This window comes from Uloborus diversus, chromosome 2, assembly GCF_026930045.1.
Source record: "Uloborus diversus isolate 005 chromosome 2, Udiv.v.3.1, whole genome shotgun sequence".
Classification (NCBI taxonomy): domain Eukaryota; kingdom Metazoa; phylum Arthropoda; class Arachnida; order Araneae; family Uloboridae; genus Uloborus; species Uloborus diversus.
This window is the reverse complement of record NC_072732.1, coordinates 45,389,722-45,407,949: the sequence shown is the minus strand read 5'-3', so window position 1 is coordinate 45,407,949 and position 18,228 is coordinate 45,389,722. Positions and strand designations below refer to the sequence as shown.

The 18,228-nt window shown below is 34.7% G+C and overlaps 1 protein-coding gene across 1 annotated transcript in view; it reads left to right on the top strand.

Annotated features, from left to right (window-relative positions):
• Positions 1-16,485, top strand: part of LOC129217006 (elongation of very long chain fatty acids protein 6-like) — a 34,136-nt gene extending 17,651 nt beyond the window's left edge. The window contains exon 2 of the mRNA XM_054851234.1: positions 12,000-16,485. Within this exon, the coding sequence (XP_054707209.1) occupies positions 12,025-12,870 (846 nt within the window). The 5' untranslated portion in view covers positions 12,000-12,024 and the 3' untranslated portion in view covers positions 12,871-16,485. The remainder of the gene's footprint in view (positions 1-11,999) is intronic.
• Positions 16,486-18,228: the final 1,743 nt, after the last annotated feature.

Sequence of the window (18,228 nt, the reverse complement as noted above, 5' to 3'; positions counted from 1 at the left end):
GGCGTGATGCGTTTTCGTTTTGCCTGAAGAGAAGTTCTGTTTCTGTTGACCTGCTTATAGGAGATCTTCCTTCTTTAGTTATGACCTGTAAGTTAAAAATCTTGATTTTTTTTTACTGAAAGAATTTTCTCTGTCAGAAGAAATTCCTTTTGCCGGAAAGAGATAGTTTGGCGAGAGTTGTGTATTTCAGTTTGAATTATTTATACAAATCTACTTGCTTGTTCTATCTACCCTTCTTTATACTCTCGTAAACTGATTATTTTATAGATCTGTCAGAAGGATATATCGCAAATAAAACTGCGCCAAACACCGAATATTTGGTTAAATGTTTTGAACTATCATTTTTAATACGCATTTCAAATAAAATTTCTCAAATTTAAAATAAAAAATGCTTATCAGTTTTGTGCCTTTTTGTAAAAAGTACAGTTTTATTAAACATCATAAATTTGTAAATTCAGTTAACCGCTTCAGCTAGGAAAAAAAATCATTTCAAATGTTTAAAAAGAGTAGCCATTTTTTATAATTTGCTTTTGTAATGATTTATTCTATTTTTATTTATTTTAATTTGATAAATTGCACTTAATACAAATAAATTACCAAGCAGTTGACAGATTACTAACCGAATATTTGATACATCTCAAATTTAATATTAAAAAATAAGTTTCAAGCTTCGTGCTCCAGTCAGGGGCGGGCGGATCCACGGGAGTGGAACTGGGGGGAACGTTCTCCTTCCCCTCAAAGTCCCAAGTGTACCTAAAAAAATTCAGAACAGAATACAGCACAATTCTTCCGTTTTTTAAAACTTGAACTTTAAGAAAGGCGCCAGGAAAATTGAGGAGAAAATTGCAAAAGCATATTCAAATAGAACTGTGGGAATGTTCCCCCCTCAAAAAAAAAAAAAAAAAAAAAAAAATCCAAGTGTACCTAAAACAATTCAGAAAACAGGAGTACAGAAATTGTTTTCCGTTTTTTAGAACGTGAACTAAGGCATCAGGAAAAGCAATTAGACAACATCAAAAGCAGATCCCCGGAGGGGAACAGAGGGAATGCCCCCCCCCCCCCCCCACCCAATCCCATATCCCATATGTACCTAAAAAATGTTACAATAGAGTGTAAAAAAATTCTATTTTATAGAACCTGAATTTGAAGAAAAGCTCCAGGAAAAGCGATTAGAAAATAGCAGAAACGGATCCACAGAGGGGAACTGGAGGAATGTTCCCCTCCCCCAACATATCATGTGTACCTAAACATTTTCACATCAGAGTACAGAAAAATTCTGTTTTATGGAACTTGAAGAAAAGCGCAAGGAAAAGCAAAGAGAGAATTGCATAAGCGGATCCAAGGAGGGGAACTGGAGAATGTTCTCCTCTCCCCCCCCCCCCAAAAAAATTCTCAAGTAATCCTAAAACTGTTTAGAAACTAAGTACAGGATTTTTTCCCTTGTTTTTTACCGTGTGCACATTCTCCCCCGAGAGCCCGAAAGGTTTTTATGGCCGAGAGATTGGCGAATGGTGCGCTGAATGAGAGGCGTACACACTCTCGGGCGAGTGTTTTGCGCGAAGAAGCCGGTGATGTCACGAGCATTCCCGCACTTTTCAACTGTCAATGTCAACGTCGCTTCGTTTGTTTACAAAATGGACCGTGAAGTAGCTACAGCGTTTGCCCGACGTATGTGCATATTTACCACATTACGAAGGCAAGAAAGAGATGGAAGAAATTTTAGAACATTGGTAAATTTCTAAACGTAATAATACAATTAAACAGAAAATGAAAATATGAGTAGAACAGTGGCGTACTCAGGAGTTTTTCCTGGGAGGGGTTAGAATTTTTCGAATACGTGAAGAAGGGCAAAATCAGCATTTTTTCAATGTCTCCCAGATTCATTTAGATTTTTTTGAAGTTTCAAAATAGTAAAGTTTTATACAGTTTTTGTTTTAATTATAAACTGACTTAATAAAATTTCGGGGAATATTCAATTTTTTCGCGTTTGTTCTCAATGCTATCTTTCTATCTATCGAAACACAAAATTAGTTTGAATTTTAAATCTTGAAAAATACACACCAATCTGATGGGATTGTTTCAATCAGTCAAAAGTACTATATTTAGTCACTAGTCACTTAGGTTGATAGAAGAGCAAAAAAAAGGCAAATAAAATGACATGGAGCGAGGAAAATCATTAATTTTCAAAACATTTAACTTTTAATTAATTTTTTTAAGTGTCCGTTTTTTCAAAAAAGACGTGGTCTTTGACAGACGTGGGATAACGTCACAAATGATGTACTTTGACGCTACTCCTCTGGCTCGTTGAATGTTTGCGCTAGCTGTCAACCGCGTTTTCAGGTTATGATAGTACAGAAGCGAATACTGAAGTTGAAACATATTAAATGTTCATATTTTGGATATTGTTAATTGACCCTCAAAACTAAAAAATTTACCATCGCCGAATTTTAAAACTCCGTGGTTGATTTTTATTGAATTTTTAAAAATCCACGCGCAAAAGTGCGCTATTCTGAAACGTCACGAGCCTACGTCACAGGGCGCGAATGGGCAGCCTTCCGCCGAAGATCCCTTGTTTTCGCTAGGGACATTTTGAGCGCGCTGATACTTTTATTTTTTAGAAATTCAATAATCCTTTTGAACACACTATGGGGACCGGATTCGTTAAAGCACAATCTAAATCTTTTTCATGTAACATCAATGATGATATTCGAATATTTCCGAGAGGATGAGAGGTTTAATGTTCCAGAAACGCGATGAGTTAAATGCGAGGAGATAAGCTTTTTACGTTTCGTCTTCGAAGTCGAATGCGTAACCTTCGGCTTCTCACCTATCGGAAGAGCGCATGACGTCACTTCCTATGCCATTTGACGTCACAAGCGCTTGAACTTTAAAAATTAATTTAAAAAAAAAACTACTTATCGTATCGCAAAAATTTTTTCACCTATGATGTTCATACATGTTACTCTATCATATAAAAAAATTTTTTTTTGAAAAATCGAAAACTTCCCTATTAGGTATTGCGCTCTATGCTTGCTATCAACCATATCGTTGCCACTGCATATGAGTAAAGAGAAAAATATTGCGCTCTGCGCTAATGGCATTAGTAAATGGTATTTCACCATTGTGATGTCATGTACAGAAGCGTAAAAAATGAATGCGCACCGCAAAATAATTTTTTAAGATATTAAACTTTTTCAAATTATTTAAACTGGTAAGACCCTATGTTTTTAAACATGCTCTTTTAGAAAAAATACATTTCAAATTTTGGAAATAATCTAATTTTGCTCAAATTAAGAAAAAAACATTGAATAAAGAAATATGCAACAAATATTATTTTTTTAAAAGGAAAAGAAAAATTAGATGACTCCTGTAGAAAGAAAATTCTTTTGGGAAAAGATTTTTACAGCAGCTGTATTTTAAAAAGAATTATCAACCATTTCCTAAAATTTCCAAAATTAAATACACAAAACACAATTATGTATTAATGAGGTATCTCGTTAATTAAACCTCGTTAATACATATATTTATGCATTACAAATATTGCAGTAATGACGAATTGATTAGATTACAACCCTTTAACTTTTGGACAGTTTTGGACGGTAAAAACCACTTGTCCTGTCCTTAGACAATTACGGACTGTCCAAAAATAATAAAAGCGCATTGAATCAAGGACGCTCATATAGGGGAGCAAGTGGGGCTTAAGCGCTCCCCCCCCCCCTCATAGAAATGAGAACTTCCTTACTTTTAGTGCTTTTTTCTTTTCAAATATGTATAAAAATTTATTTTTTACAGCCATGAATAAATAAGTTATTAAATGTCAAATTTTAATATCTCTAATCTTTACTGAAATCGGTTTCCCTGGGAAAAATATTCTGCTAAACCATGGGGGAAATTTTTGAGCCCCCCACTCTTAAAATTTTGCGTATGGGCGCCCTTGCACCGAATAAAGTATTTTTTAAAAAGTATTAAGCTTAGTCAAATTATTTTTAAAATGGATCCCATGTTTTTAACCATGCTCTTTCAGAAAAAATACTTTTAAAATTTTGGAAACGACCCCCATTGAGGGTCTTTCAAACGCTCTCCTCCCCAATTATCTGATCTCGCGACGGCCTTGTAAAAGAAAAGGCCTTCATTCACTTCGATGAAAGTTGGAGAAAATCAAATCCTGCATTCGCCACTACTAAGACGCAAGAATTGTGGAAGTACAGAAATATATGTTTAACATCATCGAGAATCTTTTTTTTTTTCCTGCAATTATTGTAGAAATACGAAAAACCATTAAACTCAAGCATAAAATATACATAGTCTGCTCAGACGCAGACCCATAGATTGGGGACTCATTGGGGGTCGCGGTATCTTTAGTTGATGAAAAGGGGGTTGCGATGTGAAAAAGGTTGGGAAACACTGTTCTAGAGTAAGTACTTTTTTTGAACGTAAGTTCACTTAAAATTGTTTACCTATCGCTCTTTTTTTTTTTTTTTTTTTTTGAGCAATCACGATTGCTTATTGCAATTGACTGTTTTTTATGCTACGCGGATTTTATTTTCCCACCAGCACCCTCTGCCAGCACCACCGTCGCGACGACCGGCCTCACGATGCTGCTCCTCTTGCGAAAACCGTCTCCAGGTTGCGTCCATATCCTGCACACACACGCATACACACACACGCCTACACACACACGTCTGCGCACACATACACTCATGCCTGGACACAAACACATATGCCTACATACAAACATACGAACGCCTACACACACAGCACTGCATACACAACACGCACACACACATACATATACACGCACCCACATATATGCGCCTACACAAACACACACGCGCTCGTGATTGCGAAAAACATAATTTGAATTCAAGATGTCAAAAATTCAAATTAATATAATTTTTTTCCCTTTAATTTTAAATAACGGCTCACTTTGATAGCTTCGGCGTTCGTCCCAGAGATTTCTTTGGGAGAATAAGTGAAAAACGGGAAGGTCAGAGTCAAAAAAACTAAGTGGGAGAGAAGTGTGCGCTAAGACCTGCAAAATTTTTGCACTTGTGTAGAGTCTGGAAAAATTTGGCACTCGATATTTTCGATCGAGTACATGTAGATTCTAGCTTTTTAGTTAGATCCAAAAGGCTCGGGCCCGCCCTGGCAGGACGAAAAAACTCCATGCGAAACACCTGTTGCGCGTCCATTCCAGACAACCCGGCATTTTTACAAACTGTCTCTTTCTGGTCCACATTTCAGGACTAGTATCAGGTAATATCTTTTGCCCTAAGCAAAAGGTATAAAAGGCTATCAGGTAGCATATTGACGGATAGGTATAAATCTCAAGCTGTTGGTAAAAAGTTTGCTTTTTCTCAAAACGTATATTCAAATGTATCACTCAGTGGATGTAACAAAACTCAAACCCGTCATTTCGAATTTTTCCTGGCAAAAGGGTAGTTGCAAAGGGTATAATAATGCACTCCATGTAAATTATGGCAGAAACAGCGCCCATTGAATGTAAACAAATTAATTTCTTAAATCCATGAGGCAATTAACCCTTTAAATGACAGACTTATATCTCACATAGGGGTTTGGTTTAACAAATTTTGCCGCCTTTACGTGTGGTCCTTTATAGATCACCTGTAAGTTTATACAATGTTGAGGATTTTAACTAAGTTTGAGACTGTCTTATATGGACCTTAAACAAAATTACCATTCATTACATTTCCTAACGCAAATCCTAAATTATATTACTTTAATGTATTTCGTAGAATTTATAGTGTTGCGATAACTCCCTTACTTTTCATTTTCTTAGTTATCCATACATTTTTTAATTTTAAATTGCACTAAATAAACCCAATTTTCACTCGAATATAAATTTATCAAGGAAGATTCTCACAAGAAATGTTACGTAGGCTTTTGACGTAATCCTTGTAAAACGTTTAAATTTACGTGACGTAATCTTGAAAAATTTTTATTTATTATTTTTTTCAATTAACAAGCGTAAAGCAACAGTCTATATATATTTTATCATTGTTGAGTGAAGAATTCTGTTCACGTGTATAACTTGCGAATAGTTTTCCTTTGACCTTGTTCTGAATGCAGTTTCTCTTCAACACACACTCGCAGATTTCACTCTTTTTAATCTCTCGATCATTGAACTGGCGTGTGTCTTATGTCCAACTAGCAAGAAGTATGTAATTCGATTATTTTTCCTCCTGCTATTAAGGCGTTTTTCTCTTCCGCTATCGGATAGCATCTGGTCCGAGAGCTAGACATAGATTAAGCTTTTGGGTTAGCGTACAAAATCGATAATGTCTACGTGACCTTCTATTTGGGAAGCTAAGTGGGATGCACTTGCAGGTTTTTCATTGTTTCAAATACTTCATTGTTGATTTATTTACACTTTGTTTGATTGAGGGACTTTTTATTTATTTATTTTTTTCGCCGCTTCCGTCATATTTTACACTCGCGGTACCCGCATGGCTTAGCCCGTAGTAGAAAATTAAAAGGTCTTTTGGTTCGCCTGTATATTTACAAATAATATATGGTGAGTTTCTCGCCTATTGACTTGCCCATGTTATGGTTCCACGTTATAACTTGGTAATTTACTCGTCCATCTTATAATTTTGCTCGGGAAAATGTTTTTAAAATTGGAATAGAAAAAGAACAAAATCGAATTTTCGAAAAATCGCTTCGAGGTGCACATCCCATGCTACAAACTAACTTTGTGCCAAATTTCATGAAAATCGGCCGAACGGTCTAGGCGCTATGCGCGTCAGAGATCCCGACAGAGAGAGATCCAGACTTTCAGCTTTATTATTAGTAAAGATTTTCAATCTTCTCAACAGCCAGGTCCGGGTTATCCGGGTTGCTTAGGCTTGCCAGATTTCTGAAATATTCATCCGGGACATCAAAATGCCCCCCCCCCCCTTCCCCCCAGCGTTGCTAGTATTCAAAAGGGTACACACCTGTGACTGATTTTTAAAGTGTAGAAAGTTTATTCTCAGTGCTATGAACAAATGGTTACTAACTATGAACATGAAACAGAGGTAGTAAAAATGACATAACCAGATAAAATTTGAACATTACAGTTCTTGAATGTAAATTTTTGCAATTTATTTCAGTTAGAAAAAACACTTCAAATGAAGAATAAAACATTTAACACTATTTCATTTTATAGGACTTTTTTAGATAGTATTTTTTAGTTCAAATCTTGTAAAGATCCTCAAACTAATCCGGCTTTAATTTTATGAGTCAATGTTACAAATGATAAAATAGTTATCCGAAATAATCCTTCACACTGAATTATTTTCAAACCTTTTTGGTCATTTGTAATCAGATTTATCTTTTTCCGAAACTTAAAGTAAACCGGCTGAGACGCCTGGATTTCGTATGAAAACCGGGACGTCAGGCAAGCCTAGTTTGTAATTATCCGGTAATGCTCCCCAAAATGTTACTACATTTCGAAAAAAGGGCTTTCAATCTGGGGGGGGGGGATTGCCTGGGATGGCTTGAGTGTTTAAAAAATATAGTGAAAAGGTTTAATTATAATCTGCTCTTGTGACCGCATGTAAGCATTTTTTTAGATTATCGCATTTTTGAAGCTTTTGGTGTTGTTTTCATCCATATATTATTTATCCAAGATTACCTCAAATTAATTGGCATTTAGTTCTTTTGTTTCCTGTGATTTGAAAATACTATGTTTAAAATCAAGTTATGTGTAGAGTTATTAAATTTTATGTTCGAACTTATCAATGCTGCAGCTATTAAGCTATACTAACAAGCTACAGAGACAAGCTACTTAGAAAAAGAGGAAGGTAGCACACTTGATGAGAAAAATGACTACAGGAATTTTGAAAAGCAGAATTCGTAGAGAAAACAGACACAAACATCCCCCCCCCCCCCCAAATTATAATTTTACTTATCACCAAACAAAAAAGTAAATTGAGCTTCTATTATATAGGAATTAACCTAGATAAAAAAAAAAAAAAATTTCGCCCTTGAAAAAAAAATTTTTTTTCTCTACAATTGGGCATTAATACAAATTTACATTTCGTTTCGTTTTTAGAAACTGCTTCATAATTTGCATCAATTGGATTTATGCAAGAGCGACATATTAGCTTAACCGGGCCGAAGCTGTTTCAGACTGTCCCGATGAATCGGGAATCTGCTATGACTCATTGTTTCTATAATTGCTTCATTTCATCTCTCACCATGTAGTATTTACATAGATTCAACAACGTTTAATAACCCTGCGCGGCAAAAAAAAAAAAAAAAAATTCATTTGAATTTTGACATCTTGAATTCAAATTATGTTTTTCGCAATCACGAGTGTGTGTGTGTGGGGGGGGGGGATATGTGTGTTTGGTGTCTGTGTGCAGGCATGAAAGTGTGGGTAGTTTTGTGTGTGTATATGTGTCTGTATGTATGTGTGTTTGTGTGTGTGTAGTTGTGTATGTATGCGCGTGTGTGTAGGACATGGATGCAACCTGGAGACGGCTTTCGCTATAGGAGCAGCAGCGTGAGGAGCCCGCCTGTCCACGGTGATGGTGCAGAGGGTGGCGGTGGGAAAAATCAGCTAACATCAAAAACAGTCAAATGAAAGCAATAAGCAATCGTGATTGCTCAAAAACTTAAATGCTTCTGATTTAATTCTTTATTGATTCTTATGTAAAATAACCCCTTGAATCCAAATATGACCACCGTTTTTGCCCTACACGTCCAACTTTTTGGAAATGTCGCCCTCCCCTCCCCCGATTCATTCAGTTTTCGACTGTTTCATAGCCTTTTTTTAAACAAATTTTACAACATAAAAAAAATTTCAGATGTGGGACTTTTAGTAGCGAGTCCTATGCTCTGTTTTTATGCCGAAAAATAAGAGAAATTGTGAAACAAACCCCCAGAAGGAAAAAAAAGATCGGTTTTGATGATTTAAAAAATATTTTAGGGGAAAAATATGTGTTAATGGTTTTTTTCCTTTTTTTTAAAAAAAAATATCGTTTACGTTTTCTGCCCGTTTTAATAGCTTTTGTATAACAAAAAAGATTGACAAAATTCTGATAAGTTAATGCACGTTAGTTTTAGGTTTACTCTTAGTCTAAATTTTAAATATTTTTTTATAAAATTTTCAAAACTTAAATTCACGAATACATGCTGCTGTCAACGTGGAAAGATTCCGCCTCATGCTGGTTTATATACAAAGATAGACCGAAGTTTTGGGATTTTAAAATAAATGCAAAGAGGTTTAAATTTTTAGTCATAAAATTGCTCTTTTTCCAAACATTTATGGGAAATTTTACACTTCTTTTTTTGGCCTTATTGCTGAACATGCGTCCCTTGACACAGCGTACGGTTTTTTGCGGGGGGGGGGGGGAGTTGAGGCACACATATTCTGTTTTGTGATTTTTCTCCCCTGATTGACATCTTATGTTACTAGCGTTGCCAGAAATACCTTCTCTGTGGGTTTTTTTGATTAAAAATACCTTCTTGGTGGGGTTTTTTGATTAAAAATACCTTCTTGGTGGGGTTTTTTGATTAAAAACCTTCTTGGTGGGGTTTTTTGATTAAAAATACATTCTGGGTGAGGTTTTTCGATCAAAAATACCTTCTGGGTGGGTTTTTTGTAATCAAATACCTTCTGAAAGGGGGTTTTTCCCATCAAAACAGCCCTTTCATATGCATAAACTACTGTATTAGAATTTGCATTTATGTTAAAACCAATGCCTCTGGGGGATGTTTTCACCCCCAAAATCCCCCTTCGCTGCGCCACTGTTTTTTTGTTAAAGCTGAAACAATAGAATATCGAGTCTGTAATTTTAATTACAGTTAAGACAATTCGCAATACCGATTACGTATTACTGCATTAACTACATTGTTAGCAACTTTTTAAGTGCAACTTATCGCTAGCTGCAGCGAATGCCAATGAATTGGAACACCTTGTCCACACAGTTTAACTTTCACTTTCAACATCCGGAAGAATCTACTTCCATAATTGATAGTTCAACGTTTTCAACTTGAAAAAACCTTTTGTTGGCCTAAATAGAATACGTCGAAGAACCTGATGAGTTGCTTTAGGGCAGAACTGACCAGCTTCCGGTTCGGTGAAAGGCAAAACGTTTGGTTGTTTTTAGTATGAAAAAAATAGATACGTATTTAATGTCGTTTTATCTGTATTAAATTTTTGTGATTCTGATATATTAGTGAATTTGAGAGAATTAAAGAGGTTTTGGGTTGGCGATAAATTTGCTCCTCTAAGTTCAAAATTTCTTTTATGACTTATCGAATACAAATATTTTTAATGATATTGTTTTGCCTGTTACGACATCAAAATCTTATAATCAGCAAGAAAAAAAATGAATTGTTTAAAAAATATACTGTTTTTTTGCATCTGCATTCATGCCCTCAAGCTTTACTTGAGTTCACGTTCACTTTTTAATTGAACTCGCATGTCACGACTAAGTCGTTCGTAGCTAAAGTGGATCAAGTCCATGATCGATTTGATCCACCTAACAACTTATCCCTGAACAACGAACTTCATGGGACCTCAAATTTTGTTCGTTGTTACGGGAATTTCGTTACAATGGAATTTAAACAATACAAAGGCAATCAACTCGAGACTGAAAATATTTTTCGCTGAAACTGATATAATTGTTTTTCAGTGTATAATAAGAGCTTCAAGTGATTTGTGTTAAAAGGGGCACTCAGAGTTAAAGTGAATCAAAGTCGTTCGTAAACTTAATCCACTTCAGCTCTGAATACTTCAACAATCGTAAAATTTTTGAGTGTAACAATAAATTAATTAGATTAAGAAATAGTTGTAACTTTTCATCTCTTATGAACCATATAGACACAAATGTCCTATCCATTTATATAAAATATATTAATGCAATTTTCACAAAATTTGACATCAATGTTAATTATTTCGCGTCTCAGTCAGTCACAGGTCGACTTTCAAGAATCCGGATTAAGCTATAAGTGCAGAGAAATTAATGTTGTTCAATTTATTTATGCGTCATTGATTCCGACTCTCACTTGTGCACCAGTAAATATTATTTAAGCCCCCCCCCCCTTTCTTCTATGTTTTCAAAAATATTCTGGGCGAAGCAGGAAAAAAAAAATATCTACCAAGAAGGGAATCAAGATAGAAATGCATGTGAAACTTTCTCAAGATTATTCGTTATACTTTTCGCCGTATCCTGCGTTGCAAGTCCCTTTCAATAGGAACTGCAACTTTTAATCCAGCGTGTGGATTTTTTTTTTTTTTTTTTGAACTTGTCTGCCTTGGGTTTGTTTGCATTTGCCCAACGTGGTACACTTATTTTTCAGGCTTGAATCAATTAGGCTAATAAGTTACAGTAACCAAAAATGATCAAGAAATAAAAATGAATGACTGAATTTATTTAAAATGTAAGCTATAACTGTCAAGAGTAAAAGCCACAACGTAACGAAAACTCCTGTTCAGTTTTAAATCCCAGAAGCAACATTGAAGTAATTTTGAAGAACAAAGGTAAATGGCTGTAAAAATGGGTTTGATCTAAAATATGCATTCATTAAAAAGTAAAACTCTCATCTGTGCGTCGTTTTTTGCTCAGTATCCTATCTTATGGCGATGAATAAGTGAATGATTACTGGTATTGTAGTCGTTTAGAAAATTGTTAATTTTCTCAGCCACAGAAATCAAATAGAAAGTAAGCGCATACTTCTGAAGGTAATCTGTAAGTAAATGGTTAGAATAGAACGTGGTTCTATTTTCCTTTGTAAATAGAAAAGTCCGCTGGTTGAAAGGTTTTTGCCATAAAATCACCTACTCTCTTGTATGCAATGGTAGTAAATTGCAGTGTTATGTCAGAATGTTTCTAATTAGTTTTATGCAATGTTGAGGAACCTATTTTGTTTGTCTAGAAATTAAAAATTAGCATCATTTTTGTTCATGTTGAGTTCTTTTATTGCTAAAATGCATTTTACTAATTATAGGTTTCTTTTACTAATGTGATATCTTGTATCTATTTTAGGTTGACTAGGAAGCAGCAGTTCAAGATGAATATGCCATCGCTGATTAGCGATCTACGGGAATCGCCAACGTCTCCCAATTATTCCATAGTCTTTGCTTTCGAGAGGAATTTCGACAAAAGCTTGAAACGGGAGTGGATGATTCAACACTGGCATCAGGCTTTTTATTATATAGGTTTATACATGTTAATGATCTTCGGTGGTCAAGCTTACATGCAATCAAGACCCAGGTTTGAACTTCGAAGGACTTTAGCCGCATGGAATGTGTTCTTAGCAGCCTTTTCCATTTTCGGATTGTGTAGGACCCTTCCGGAATTGGCTCATGTGCTTAAAGAATTTGGTTTCACCCATTCTGTCTGTAATCCTAGTTTCATCGAAGAAGTAAAAGTCAGCGGCTTCTGGACATGGATGTTTACCCTATCTAAAGTTCCTGAGCTGGGAGATACCGTATTTATTGTCCTCCGCAAGCAGCAGCTGATATTTCTTCATTGGTATCATCACATCACCGTGTTGCTGTTCACGTGGTACAGCTACACGGAGCACATCGCCCCCGCCAGGTGGTTTGTCGTCATGAATTACTTCGCCCATTCCATGATGTACACCTACTACGCCATGAGGGCCATGCGGATCAAGATGCCTCGGTTTGTAGCCATACTAATCACAACTTCACAGATACTGCAAATGGTGGCAGGTTGCTTCGTCAGCTACTTCGGCTACTTGACCAGGCGGAATGGCGAGTTTTGCCAACTGCCAGACAACATTGCCAATTACGCTTTGCTCATGTACTTTTCATACTTTGTGCTGTTCGCGCGGTTCTTCTACAACACTTATCTCTCGCCGCCTTTATCCATCAAGGCCAAAAAATTAGACTAATGCTACTCTAGTTTAAGTTGAAAAAATAACACTTAGGACAAAATAAAGTTTTTCACCTCGAAGTAAATATCTCATGATGTTTCTAGAGATCATTGTTTAGGTCTTCAGTGTTCGTTCGTAACTATTGCAAGCTGCCAAGAGAAGTGACTGTTCTATTAGCCTCTGTGATTGTTTATTATTCAATGAGCATTTGGCTTAGTATTTTTGAAGGTTTTTCTTCATTTTTAACTGTTTTTTGAACAAGATGCTTTAAATTGTTCAAGTTTTAAGAATTTTTTAAATTAGCTTTGTATTTTATACTCAGGTATTGACAGCTTCAAATTTTGCACACAAATAAAGATAAGTTAAAAAGTTTTGCACATTCCAAAAACAACTTCAGAAATCAACAAATTCTATTATATTCGAATAACTAGATACTAATATTAAAAGAAGTATCAAATTTCTGCATGTGCGTTTGTTAAATATTAGACAAGCTTTGAAGATTAGAAATTTTACGATTTTAAGAATACAATTTGAAAGAAGATTAAACTTTAGTTTGCTTCAAATTGATTTTGTTCGAAATAGATAAATTATTTAATGAGTAATGACAGTAATGTTGAATTTTCTTTTTGTAAAGCGTGGTTGATTCGTGGTTTTCTCGAAAAGTTGAATTTTTTTTATTGTTTGCAATACTGTTATTCCTTTATTTGTTGATTGATTTGTTTACGTTTTTTTTTTAAACTTAGAACAGTATACAGGGTGTTTAGAAAATCTTAAACTGTTTTTATCAAAATATTTTTTTAAGGTCAACAAGATATACATTGGATTTAACTTTTTAAGAATTTCCCCCCCCCCCCCTTTTTGTGACCAACTTCCCCAAGTGCACCAAAAAGAAGAGCCCAAATGCTAAACTTTAAATGTTGAAAATTACAATGTGTATCTTTTGTTCTTCAAATATTAAAGTTTCTTCAGCACCCTGTATAATTAGTTGTAATTATTTTTTCCTTTACATTTGTATCAACAAGTGGTAATTTTCTCCTCAAACTGATTTTGACATTGGTAAATTTTTAGTTTACACAGTATTTGGATACATTTTTAATAGAATTTCGCATCACATTTTAATTTGAAAGATACAATCATTTTTATCGAAAAACATTGACATTATGTGTATGTATATATATTTAAATCTGTAACATAAAAGCAAGCAACGAGTTCTTAATTCTTAAATTTCGTCTGAAATAATAATAATATTCGTTACAAATTCCTTACGTTTTAGCTTTAATATAATCTAGTTTTTTAAGATACTTTACTTTTTTTTAAAGTTAAGTTTAAATATTCATCGATTTAAGCAGTATAGATTGTTTATTTGTTTTAATATTTAAATTGTATCTTAACTAGGTTTTAACAGTGTAGTTCTCACACTGCGGACAAAAAGTAGTTTGCTTGTTGATCCATGAAAAGGTACCAATTAAAACTGAGTAGTAGAAAATGTATTAAAATTTTTGGCTTTGAGACAGTAATTAACTGGATATTTAAATGTATGGAAAATTTACTTGTAATCTGTATTGCCAATGTGCTGCATGCCTGATGCCACACATGGTATGTAAGTTTTCAGAATTATTGTCATTTATCTGTTTAAGTTTGAACGCATAAAATTTGCTCAGTTTTTTGAACAAATGGACAAATGCATATGTTTCAATATTGAAAATACATCGACATTTGTTCCTTTCATGTCTGAAAAATTATTCAGTCGGACCTCTATTTTGCGATCTTTTTTCTGTAAAAAGTCTTTCAATAGTTTATTAAATAGAGATGAATTTTAATTTGAAAACTATTTTCGTTTCTTCAATCAATCAGTTTTAAACATAAGTGAAAACTGCATGTTAAATTTCCTGTTGGAAGGCAACCCTTTGCACCGGCCTTGTGTGCACAGACCGAGAGGCATATAAACAATCTTTACTCAGCTAGGGACCTTGTAATAGATTGGGAACTCCTGATTGGTCATCGAAGTAGATGCGTCATCCGTGTTTTTATCCCATCAAACAGATGTGAACAAACTTCGCTCTTCAGAGTTCTGAATTCACGTTTGGGTGCTTTTGCTCCCCTCCCCTCTTTGAATTATGATTATTAGACAGTGTTTCAAAATTAAACAATAATTAGAGCATGCAAAACAAGGTATAACGAAATTGATGACATTTTTAACTGTTAGCAAATCAGCAGTCTTCAAACTTCCTTATGGTCTCTATCAAAGTAAAGGTTGTTTAGATGCAGCCGAGATACCGCAGTGAAATCAAACTGAATTTTCTAAGTACTGATTGTTGCAGAAGCTAATCGCAAGTTGTTTTTTAGAAAAGTTTCGTAACATCGAGAATGATATCACTTGTATACACTTCATTCATTCAATATTAGAGTTGCTTCTTAGGAATAGGTTTGCTTTTTTAAGTTAAACATTAGCAGTATAGAGGTCCAACTGAACCTTTAAATTGCAGGTAACTTATGTTCTGACAAAATCTAGTTTGAGAGAATGATTTGTATTAAACACTTTTTCCCAATACCACATCCCACCTATACGAAATAGCCATTTAATTATAGGCTATCGTTAGGACATTTCATAGCCTTAAGATTAAATGCTTTTTGGATAATCAAGCTAACGCTGGTAGAATTTGACGGAGTAAATTTCCTGCATGTTACAAAGTCGGGTGGAAGCTTTTGATGTATAGTTGCTTCCCTTGTCATTGGTCCTTTTTATAGCTCTGTAGTGTGATGTACTTCTGAATGCAGGTCCTTTTTATAGCTCAGGGTCCCTAATCTCGATTCACTTCACTCGGTGTAAATCAGCACCTTAACATAAGTTAATTAAGCGCTGATGTGTGAAAGATCTTTTTCACTACTTTACTTAGAAAGTAGTGTTTTATTTTATTTTTAAACCAAATGAACAGAGACGCTGGTTCACGCAAAGTGAAGTGAATCGTATAGAGTGAAGCGAGATTAGGAATCGTGTGGTGTGGTGTGTTTCTGAATGCATGTCCTTTTTATAGCTCAGAGTCCCTAATCTCGATTCATTTCACTCCGTGTAAATCAGCATCTTAACCTAACAAGTGAACTAGGTGTTGAAATGTGATAGATCTCTTTCAAAGACTTTCCAAGTGAAAGTAGTAGTGTTTTATTTTAGTTTTAAATCAAATGAATAGACACTGGTTCTCGTGGAGTGAACGAGATCAGGAACCGTGTGATGTGGTGTCTTTCTGAATGCATGTCCTTTTTATAGCTCTGAGTCCCTAATCTCGCTTCACTTGGTCAGTCACTTCACTCCGCGTGAATCGGTGCCTTAATATAATGTCCCTTTCAGAATTGAAGTTAACAAAGATGAAGTTTTTGTTACCGAGTGAACCAAGATGCTGATTCACGCGGAGTGAAGTGAATCGGATAAGAGAGTAGGGGTCCTGTAGTGTGATGTATTTCTGAATGCAGCGCACAATCTGTTTAAAATTTTGTGTAAAATTATTCTCCGATTGTGTGTTAATGTTTCAGTATATTTTGTGTTGAAATTTGTTTGTATTTCATTATCAGATCTTCCATTAAACTGTAATTATTTTCATTTCTGAAAAAGAGCTGTTGCGGTGTATTATTTTAAGATTTTTCTTTACTCAATGTTTTTTTTTTTCATGGCAATGGTTTCTCATTCACGTTTGCAATGTAATTAAAAAATTAAGGCCAAAGGGGTTTCAGATTGGATTTGCGATTGCTAAACATACTGTGTGTACAATATGACATACTTTTTAATACATATATATTTTTAAAAAAATGACCAAGAGAATAGTTCTTTTGACAAAAAAAAAAGTTCTCAAACTTTTTTTCGCAAAATGCTGACCTAAATAAAAACCTGGATCAACCCACCTGGTTAATATTACATCTACGCCTAGTTAATATTACATCTACGGTCGTGGTACTGTCTTTATTGTAACTAGTCTTTTATCACTAGTCTTTTATCTGACGATGTCACATTGACGATAGCGCGTGTCTTGACAAACTGTCTGAAACACACACAAAAAAGACAACTTTATAATGAAATAAGTTAAATTTCTTGTTTCTTCAAGTATTCACTTATAGGTGTTTCATAGATACTAACCCGCATTTTGACATTTTAACTAAAACTAAAAACTCGTGTTCCTTTTTCTAGAAAACTACTTAACATATTACTTGGAAATTTTCTCCACATTTTAATGTTCATAATTATACTGACGTTTTATAAAACAAAATTCGTATTCTAAACAAAAATCGTATAATCATACTGAATTTTTTTTGGCGCTTACTTTTTCGCAAACGGCTTGTTTTAATGACCAAAAACAGTGCTTTTTTTCATTTAAAAAGTAGTCAAAATTGAATAAATTATGAATTAAAAAGAATTTCGTTAAAATTTCACTTCATTAGGCTCTTAGATATCACTTGAAAACACAGAAAAGTGTAAGTTTCTATCATTAACTTTTTGAGAAAAAGGTACATAAAGTTTAGCAATTTACATTACGCATATACAGGGTACTGACTCCCCTTAAGCTATACGACAGGGAAATTGAATGATTACCTTTTGTGCTTGTAAAGGAAAACAAAACAACATAAGAAGGCACAAATTTGCAGACAAGCTATCTACTGTTCATTCTTGTTCCTTTAACGGATATCTTTACATTCAAAAGTTAACATTTTTGCGTTGAAAAGAAGTTCCTTGAAACCCCGAAGCACGTGTCTGCTGTTTCATGCAAATTTGCATAAGTTAACTTATCATTTTGCTCTAATTCTGTAGAGGTTATTTCGTCGACTCAGAGCAACAGTAAGATATCTTAGTGTTATTTCTGGGAGAGGCGACGATTTGTATGATAGAACAAAGTAACTTGAAATGAATTTTAGAAACATATACAAAGCAAAATTTTAAGATGCTCTAAGTGTTAAATTTAAATAGAACTTGCCCATCTTAAAATTTATTTTTTAATTACGTAGCACACATGTGTTGAGAAATAGTTTATCCCCAGTTTCGCCGACATTTTCCTCCCCTTTAATATATCAAAAGGTATGATTAAAACTAAAAAACAGAAGAACAAATGTCGGCGGAACTGGGGAGGCACCGAGAAATATTACTGATTCACAGGGGTACTCACCTGAGGGAAGGGGGTCAAAATGGCGCAAACTGCGCCATTGAAATTTTTAGAGGGGGTGTTTTTAGGGGTAGTTTTCTCTTTTTTTTTGAGGGCAGGTGGTCTTTGCGATTTTTAGGGGGCTGGACACCCCTGATATTCGGAAGAAAAATCTGTAAAGTTTAAAGTGGAACAGGTGGTGGATTTGGGGACAATCTATGTTTTTAAGATTCTAGTTTCTAATATCCATCAT